Here is a 9,798-nt window from a genome sequence, read left to right as displayed (position 1 = left end):
ATGACATGAGACAAAGTATATGTGAACTGCTGTATGAAAAGTGAATTTACTCTGTAAATCTTCACCCAAATCCTAATAAAAAAAAAAAAAGAGAATGTTTCTGCCATCTTTTGCAAGAGGGTATAGTATCACTTTTAAACAAGGTAATGGAGTCCTTTTTGGTTTGAAAAAAATTATTTTTAATCAGACAGCAATATAATAAATAATACAACATACATTCATGTACTTAACACCCAGCTTAAGAAATTAAGCATAACCAAAGCAGTCTAAGACCCTTGTGTAGTTTTCCCCATATTGCATCCCCCTTCTCTGCTCCCCAGAGGTAATAATCACAATACTGAAATCATTGCTTATTAATTTACATCCATATCTTTATATTTCTTCTCATACATACGTAGCCATTAACAAATAGTATTTTTCAATTTCAAATAAATGGAAACATGAAGCTTTTCTGTGTCAGCATTATGTTTGTGATACATAGTTGCATGTTATGCATACAAGTCATGCATGACTTACGACATTTACTTATTCAGCTTCTGCTTTATGGGCCTTTAGGTTTTTGATTTTTTTTGCTTTTGACAGCAGGGCTGCTTGAAATGTTCTTGTATTTCCTGAGGCACAAGAGTAAAGGCTCTTTTGTATACCTAGAAGTAAAGTTGTGTGTCATAAAGTTTGTGCGTTTCTAGCTCTCCAAAATGCTCTCATGAGTTATACGTAAGAATAGGCCGCCTGTTGCTCCGGATTGTTGACAACTCTTAGTATTGTGCTAAAGGATAATAGACCCCAGACTCAAACATGTTCTATAAACCAGAAAAACCAAACTCACTGCCATCCAGTTGATTCCGACTCATAGCGACCCCCTTTGGGTTTCTGAGGTGGTAAATCTTCACGGAAGTAGATCGCCCAGTCTTCCTTCCACAGAGTGGCTGGTGGATTTGATCCACCAACCTTCTGTTAGCAGTTACATGCATTAGGCACTACGCCACCAGAGCTTCTAACACATTCTGTAGAGATCCTTTTATTAATAAGCCTTAGACAGGACAGAGGCATTCATCCAAGATAAGGGAAACCATCAGCATGTGCATAATACAGAAAGCTGAATTGAATTCACTGAGTCACAGCCATGGAGTTAATTATATATGATTGAAAACAAAGGGGATCATCACTAAATCTTGATTGGTGGTGATGGGTTCATCACCGACACAGGTGGGACTACAGAAATGGGAAAAAAGACCATAATTGGGATGCATACAAAATTGAGCATTAAAAAGATTACAGGATTGGCTTTGGGTCTTGACCACCTGGCTGCCTGGTGATCCAGATGTAACTCAGGACCATGTATCCTGAATCATAGCCACAAAGTTGCTATAAGACAGTATCAGGACCCCAACTTAATTTAAATCGTTGCTGTTGTTATGTGCTGTTAAGTCGGACCCGACTCATAGTGACCCCTCCTTGGGTTTTCAAGGTGGTATCACTACGGAAGTAGATTGCCCAGCCTTCTTTAGATAAGGACATATCTAGACAAGTCCCCAAGTTTTTTTGTGAACAGTCTACTTTCAACCACACTCTTCCTGAGGACAGACTGTTCCTCCCTGGGTTTGTCCTGGAACTTGTCTATGGTTAGCCACAATGTTGGTTTAAAGGTTGGAAAGGACTCAAATGGCATCTGAATTTATGTTAAGACTCAAAATGGAGTTAGAGTTCCAGCTGTGGACTACTTCCTTCCACAACCCAAATGCTTTAGAAATTTAAGTCCTAATACAGTGTTACTGGACTCTTTAAAGTTTTGCCACCCACATTATAAAACATTTCCATCACCCTGGAAAATTCCCATATGCCTCTTTGCAGAAAATTCCTTCTCTGTACCCTCAGCCTCTGACCACCACCACTAATAAGCTTTCTGTGACTGTTATTTTGCCTTTTCTAGTTTATATAATTGGAATTTTGTTGTACATTGTCCTTTGTATCACTTAGCATACTGATTTTGAGGTTCGTCCATATTTCTTTTTATTGTTGAGTACATTTTATTGTATAGATGTACCACAATTTATTCATTCACCAATTGATGGATATTTGCGTTTTTTCCAATTTGGGGTTCATATGAAGAAAGCTGCTATAAACATTTGCCAGCAAGTCTTTGTGTGGATATATGTTGTTACTTGTCTTGGGTAAATACCTAGGAGTAGAATTGCTAGGTCATAGGGTAAGCTGTATGATTAAACTTTACTAGAAACTGCCAAACTATTTTTCCAAAGTGGCTATGTGCCATTTTACAATCTCACCAACAAAGTAAGAGAGTTCTAGTTCCTCAGCAACCCTTGGTATGGTCAGTCTTTTTCATTTTAGCCATTCTGGTGAGTTTGAAAGAGCCCTAGTGGTGCACTGGTTAAGTGCTCAGCTGCAAACCAAAAAGTCTGCAGGTTGATCCTACCAACCATTCCATGGGAGAAAGATGTGGCAGTCTGCTTTTGTAAAAGAAGTACAGCTTTGGAAACCCTATAGGGGCAGTTCTGCTCTGTCCTACAAGGTCACTATGAGTTGGAATCGGTTTGATGGCAGTGAGGGGACTGAGTGTGTGGTGATACCTCATTGAGTTTTCTTAATGTTGAATAATCTTGAGTGTCTTTTTGTGTGCTTAGTTGCCATCCATATATCTTTGGTGAAATGTTTGTATGAATCGTTTGCCCATTTTTTTTAACTGGGTTTTGTGTCTTTTTATTGAATTGTGAAAGTTTTTAATATATTCTGCATACAAGTCCTTTGTTGGTTTTATAGTTTACAAATTGTTTTTCTCAATCTGTGAGTTGTTTTTATTTTCTTAACAGTGTCTTTTGAAAAGGACAAGTGTCCTAATTTCAAGGAAATTCAGTTTATCATTTTTTTAATATATGTGTGCTTTTTATATACCATTGACGTTTTAGCCTAAACCAAGGATACTAAGATTATTGCCTGTTTTTTTTTTTTTTTTCCCTAGAAGTGTTAACAGTTTTAACTCTTACTGCTGAGTCTTGATCCATTTCAGGTTAAGTTTTGTATATATTGTGAGGTAAGAGTCAAGATTCTTTTTGCATCTGAGTATCCAATTGTTCCAGCATCATTTATTGAAACTATTAAATACGATTTTACTTTCTGCTTTTTTGAATAATGTTTTCCTTTATGATTTTTGCTTTTTGTTTCTATATAAGAAATTATTCTGTACACCAAGGTTATAGAACATAGAAATTGCAGTGTTGTGTGTAAGAGCAGGGTCTCTGGAGTCTGACTAGCTGAATTTGAATCCGGATTCCACCACTTACTATCTGTATGACTTTGGGCAAGTTTTTTAACTTCTTTCAGCCTCAGTTTCCTCATCTATAAAATGAGACTAATAATAGTCTTTACCTCAGGGTTATTATGAGAATAAAAATGTAATGCATTTGATGTGCCTGACAGAAACACTATCTATACATGCATACATACAAGGAGCTCTGGTGGCGTAGTGCTTAAGGCATTTGGTTACTAACCAGAAGGGCAGTGGTTCAAACCCAGCAGCCACTCTGCAGAAGAAAGATGAGGCGTTCTGCTTCTGTAAAGATCTACAGCCTTGGAAACCCAATCGGGGTCGCTATGAGTTAGAATCGAGTCAGCGGCGGTCAGTTGGGTTTTTGGTTTTATACATATATTAGTTGTTGTATTGTGATGGTGGTTGTAATCATCATTACACACACACACACATAATAGTATATATAAAAACGTTTATTTATTTTGGTGAGTGTACTTGTATAATTTCTAAGATTTTTTTCATGGAAATTCTGTCATTTAATGTTGGAGTTTCATTTTGTGGCCTGCAGAAGACTTGGTTTTATGGGAATGAAATGATCAAATGTGAAAGTCTTCTTTAATGTTTCTTTATTTTGCAGCTAGTGGTGGTTGGCAGGAACCTGAAAATCCTCACACACAGAGGGTAAGTACAAGGTTATCAGAGAGAAAGGAAATAAGGAAAAATGGAGAAAAAGACTGAATATCTTCTATTTTGTTAATGGATATGATCTATGCTTAGAATATGTATTGTGTTATTTGTTACACATAGTAAGTGCCTCTTACTGTAAGACATTAAATGGCAGTTTTTTCCAGTCTGACTTAAATTAGGTAGAAGCTAGGTGTAGTTTTAGTTCTGTACTTGAGTTGTGAATCAGAACAAGAGAACAAGTTATGTTTTTGTTTTTTCTCCACATACCTCCTAACTGAGTTAAGGTTCTATTTGTTCTGAAATGCTCTTAGAAATATCATTAACGTGTAGTTACTTTAACTCCTGGAAACAACCACCTGTTTAGACGCAGTCCATGGACTCAGTGGTCGTTGCTTATAGGATCATGACTTTAAACATCCTGTAATAGTTCACAGTGAAATGTTCTGTGCAGGAAGTATTAGAGTTAATTATTTTCCCCTGAAGCCAGAATATGAGAAAGATGATGAACTGCTGTAGAAATGAAGTATGTACAATAATATAAATAACAATAATTTACAATTATTCATCTCAGAGATCAGCAAAAATTTGAAAAACCAAAAAATATCCAGAATCACAATGTGAGAAAATTAGGTCTTCTCGCATATGCTGTTACTGTATTAGTGTAAATTGGTGCAGAATTCCTGAGCTCTTGGCAGTATCTATATCACATTTATTGAAAACTTACGATGTGCCTACAGATTGTGTTAAACAATAGTGATAAGTCCTTGCCCTCATAGAGCTTATGTTTATTGGGAAGACAGAAATCAATAAAATAATTCACAGGTAAAGAAAACTTGTGATAAGTGATGATGTGTTGTTGTTGTTAGTTGCTGTCAAATTGATCAGGTAATGTGTAAACCAGAAAAACCAAACTCAGTGCCGTTGAGTCGGATCTGACTCATAGTGACCCCTCCTTGAGTTTCTGAGGCCGTATCACTACGGAAGTAGATTGCCCAACCTTCCTTCCGAGGAGTGACTGGTGGGTTTGAACCACCAGCCTTCTGGTTAGTAGTCAAATGCCTTAGGCACTACACCACCAGAGCTCCCAGATAATGTGTAGGAGAAATAAATTATGCCATGTAAACATTATCGGGGGAATGTCAGTTTGTTAGGTTGATAGCTGAGGATTACACTGAGATCTAAAGGTGACAAGTACAGAGGGGAAACTATCAAGGTAGAAAGAAAAGCATATGGGAAAACTTAAAGGTAGAAGCAAAGCAAGTTGTAGGCAAGAACCAAAAGAACGATGAGTATCACTAGAGTGGAGAATAGTATTAGGTGAAGGGAGAATGGTATTTGGAGTCAGACCAAGCAGAACCATGCAGAGTAAGTTAAGGAGTTTGGGACAACTTTAAATGTTTTCAAGCAAAGAGATGACAAGATCAAATTTATTAAAAAAATAATAATAATTGCTGCTGAATTGAGAGGAAAAGAGTGGGTACCATGAGACCATTTAAGAGATATTGTAGGAAATTGCTAAATTCCTTGTAGGGCATCATACTAGGGAGTAACTTGCAGTGTTTGAAAAGAGTGAAGTGTATCTGCTTGTACTAGATGGAAAGTATATTGCACTGGATGCAAAATTTATGATACTTAAGGTAAAAAACCATATCAAAACCAGACCCACTGCCATCGAGTTGATTGCATTTCATAGTGACCTCCATTGGGTTCCCAAGGCTATAAATTTTTATAGAAGTAGATAGCCTCATCTTCCTCCCATGGAGCAGCTGGTGGGTATGAACCACTGACCTACTCTACTGGTTAGGAGTCAAATGCCTTACCCCCTGGAGCCACCAGAGCACCTTGATGAAAAAATAAACTTACAAAATAACTTCATCCCTTGTTTATAAAAAATTTAAAAGCCCTGTGTTTTTTCATATCAAAGCTATATATCTATACACAGGTTTTAAATATGTGAAATATTACATTCTTAGAACTTAAATAGATCTCTGGCAATGCAGAAAAAGAAGGAGCAATAAGAAATGGGGAAATAGGTAATAAATGTAGTGAGAAGAGGGTATGAAATTCCCAAGCCTTTCCGTTTCCCATTTCTTATTAAACTTGGAGATTCCCTTTGAATTTTGAAAACAGATCATGTAATGAAGAGTAATCTCCTTGAAGGAAAAGGGCAAACTTGGCCACCATAATAATGTTGTCTTCTCTATTCATTATATGCCTCGTATAGTTGATTAATTTTGTATGTTTCCTGTGAAGTTTTTCATGAAAGAAATACTGAGTCTTTGGTTTCTTACAGATGAACAAACTGATTGAATATTACCAGCAGCTTGCTCAGAAAGAGAAAGTTGAACGAGATCGCAAGAAACTGGCACGACGTCGAAACTATATGCCTCTGGCATTTTCGGTGAGGTTTTGGTACAGAAAGGACTTTGCAGTTCATTGATTATCCTGTGTGGCATGAGAGTAGTGACCCTTTCAGAAAGTAATCCTTGTACCCAGGTTTCTGAATGGTGGGTAGCAGAGAGAGGTTCCTTGAGTTATAGATGTTTAAGTTAAGCAGTTATGCTTTTGCCATGTCATTAGTTTTATGACTTATCAGGACACTGATGTTTCTTTCTCCATCACTTCCCCATTTCTTCTGATTATTCCCAAAAGAAGCTACCGTTTATTCCCCACAGAAGCTATTATTTAATCTTAGAGGCACCACAGAACTCAACTATTTATAGCTTTTGATTATTACTTGAAGTCAGAAAAGAAGGTAGACCAGTGGTAGATTTTATTCATATTGCCCATGAAGTCCAGCTGTGACATACTGGTAGTGATGGATTCCCAGCTTCAGTGACCATGATTTTTTGGTCCCTTCTCATATTGCTTATTGAAAAACGCTGATTTTTACACAGTGCATATGTGTGATGAAATAAGTAGTAATATATACAAGTGGAATTTTTTTATACGAATTATTTATGGAAGTCATTCTTTACAAGCTTATATACTATCAATCAGAAGCAATAAAGTAGGATTTGAAGTTTATGTTATTGTCCCCAGGTTTTATTTGCTGTCACAGAACAAACTGTGTGCTTGCTTAGAGCCAAGCAAGTTGACATTTAATAAATAACATTTTTTAAATGCTGACAGTGTACCAAGCACTGTGCTAAAGCACTTTACTCATACTTTGTTTAATCCTCACAACAGTTCTGTGAGGTAGATGGTGTATCTCTATTTTACACTTGAGAAATGAGACCTGGGAAGGTTAAGTAACTTTGCACACTGCTTCCACATGAGAGTTGGTTAAGCGATTTGAAACTCTAAGGATTGGTAAGGTCCATATAAAAATATTTAGTTTCGAATTTGATCCAAACTTGCAAAGTACTTATATTTGCCAAAGACTTTAATGAAGTCTTAGTAAGTTTTTCCAGTGCTGTAATCAACTTATGCCCAAAAAAAGGCATAAATCCCACTGCCATTGAGTCGATTCCAACTCATAGCAACCCTTTAGGACAGAGTAGAACTACCTCATAGAGTTTCCAAGGCTGTAAATCTTTTACAGAAGCAGACTACCTCATCTCTCACCCATAGAGTGTCTGATGGGTTTGAACTGCCAACCTTTAGCTTAGTCCAGTGTTTTAACCCACAGCACCACTAGAGCTCCTTCATCAGCATATGCACTAGTGTATATTTAAGAGAAGAATTGTAATTAAATGCATTATTCTCCCAACTTTCCCATATAACCTGCCTGCTGAATGAGTTTGCTCCTATCTTATGCTGCATTTTTTTGTCTCTGTTGCAACCTGCTGCTATTTTGGGGCTCTCCACAGCAACACACTATTCATGTAGTGGTAAGTTCTCTTTTATGATTCTTGCTGATCCTGAAGAAGCGAGCAGATGGTAACTGTATTGCAGGAAGACGTTCGTTGTGTGCCTTAGACACTCCACATAGTTCTGACCTGAGCCATAGCTTAGATATTTTCATGCTAGTTTGGTCCATGTTTGGTGCTTTTATTATTATTTGAAGAACAGGATAATGATGCGAGGCTACATATTACTCTCTTTAAAAGCTTTTAAATTAGCTTTATTTTGCTTATTTCCCTGAGCTTCTCATGCTGTCCCTCCCAGAGTTTTTTGTTTGTTTGTTTGTTTTAAATAAATAGGTTGTATGAATACAGAGTTTCTAATAGGAATTTCTGAACTTTCTTTAGGACAAATATGGTCTTGGAACCAGACTTCAGCGACCACGAGCTGGTGCATCCATCAGTACCCTGGCTGGACTTTCGTAAGTTTGATATTAAAAAATGGCTTTGAGGAGAAATGAAGGAATAGGATAAAAATAAATGAGAAGGAATAGGATAAAAATAAATGAGAATTGTCAATGGGATGAAGATTTTCATACTTAGGAAAGATTAACCAGAGGACAAGATGTGACCTAAACAGAAATTACAAAGGAATATTTCAATTATTGATATCACAGACTTTGAAAATAAGCAGATAGACCCTTGAGAAATCACTGCTTTTTATCTTTTAGCCTTAAAGAAGGAGAGGATCAGAAAGAGATAAAGATTGAGCCAGCTCAGGCTGTAGATGAAGTGGAACCTCTACCTGAAGACTATTATACAAGACCAGTAAATTTAACAGAGGGTAATTTTATACGCTGTTCTACTTGTTTCTAATTTATTTCTACTTGTTTCTAATTTGTTCAACTCATGGAAGCTCTGTGTACAGTGGAACAAATATTGCCCAGTTCTATACCATCCTCATAATCATTACCATGCTTGAGCCCATTGTTGGAGCCACTACTTTTCACTAATTTGTTACTGTATATCTTGTCATCTGAAGTTTTTAATAGCTGTTAGTAGTAAAATGATCATTTTTGTTGTTGCTATGTGCCGTCAAGTCGGACCTGACTCCTAGTGACCCCTCCTTGGGTTTCTGAGGTGGTATCACTACGGAAGTAGATTGTCCAGCCTTCTTTCCGAGAAGTGGCTGGTGGGTTTGAACCACCAGCCTTCTGGTTAGCAGTCAAGTGCCTTAGGCACTATGCTACCAGAGCATAAAGAATATAATTGTTTGAAGAACCTTGACTATCAAATTTCTGTTGTAATTCTCTTTGAAGAACACAAAGGTGGCATTATTTCATGTAATTACTGACCATATATAAGTTTGATTTTGAGCAAGTTCTGTAAATTAAGCCTGGTTTCTTCCTTTTTTGCTAGTGACTACCCTTCAGCAGCGCGTCTTACAGCCAGACTTCCAACCAATCTGTGCTTCACAGCTCTATCCTCGCCACAAGCATCTTCTGATAAAACGGTCCCTACGCTGTCGGGTATGTGTTCCTTTCTGCAAAAGAGAAAAACAAAAATAAATGTGATTGATAACTAATCAGTGTAAAAACTTCTGAGATGTAGTAAAAAGAAAAAACACAGAGAATGTGTGAGGTGTTAATGAATTAAGAAAACAATATAAAATACAAAAAAATCAGCAAAGCCAAAATCTGATTCTTTCAAAAGATTAATGTTATTGTTAGGTGCCATCGAGTCAGTTTCAACTCATAGAAGCTCTGTGTACAGTGGAACAAATATTGCCCAGTTCTGTACCATCTTCATAATCATTACCATGCTAGAGCCCATTGTTGGAGCCACTACTTTTCACTGACCTTGTATGTTACCAAGCATGATACCCTCCAGGGACTGGTCTCTTCAGGCAACATGACCAAAGTATGAGAGACAAAGTCTGCCCTCTTGCTTCTAAACAGCATTCCACCTGTACTTCCTCCAAGATAGATTTGTTCCTTCCATCAATTCTTTGGTCTTCCTTATTTATGATCCTCCTCTCATATATAGATAGATAGATAGATA

The 9,798-nt window shown here is 37.1% G+C and overlaps 1 protein-coding gene across 1 annotated transcript in view; it reads left to right on the top strand.

The window, feature by feature from the left end:
* Window positions 1–9,798, top strand: part of DCTN4 (dynactin subunit 4) — a 41,313-nt gene that overhangs the window by 11,048 nt on the left and 20,467 nt on the right. The window contains exons 4-9 of the mRNA XM_007943626.1: window positions 3,903–3,946; window positions 6,246–6,353; window positions 7,765–7,785; window positions 8,146–8,219; window positions 8,469–8,581; window positions 9,157–9,266. Coding sequence (XP_007941817.1) covers window positions 3,903–3,946; window positions 6,246–6,353; window positions 7,765–7,785; window positions 8,146–8,219; window positions 8,469–8,581; window positions 9,157–9,266 — 470 coding nt within the window. The remainder of the gene's footprint in view (window positions 1–3,902; window positions 3,947–6,245; window positions 6,354–7,764; window positions 7,786–8,145; window positions 8,220–8,468; window positions 8,582–9,156; window positions 9,267–9,798) is intronic.

The sequence above is a fragment of the Orycteropus afer genome, unplaced genomic scaffold (genome assembly GCF_000298275.1).
Source record: "Orycteropus afer afer isolate SDZICR_OR568_19922 unplaced genomic scaffold, OryAfe1.0 scaffold00110, whole genome shotgun sequence".
Taxonomy (NCBI): Eukaryota; Metazoa; Chordata; class Mammalia; order Tubulidentata; family Orycteropodidae; genus Orycteropus; species Orycteropus afer.
This window is presented reverse-complemented; position numbering and strand designations above follow the sequence as displayed.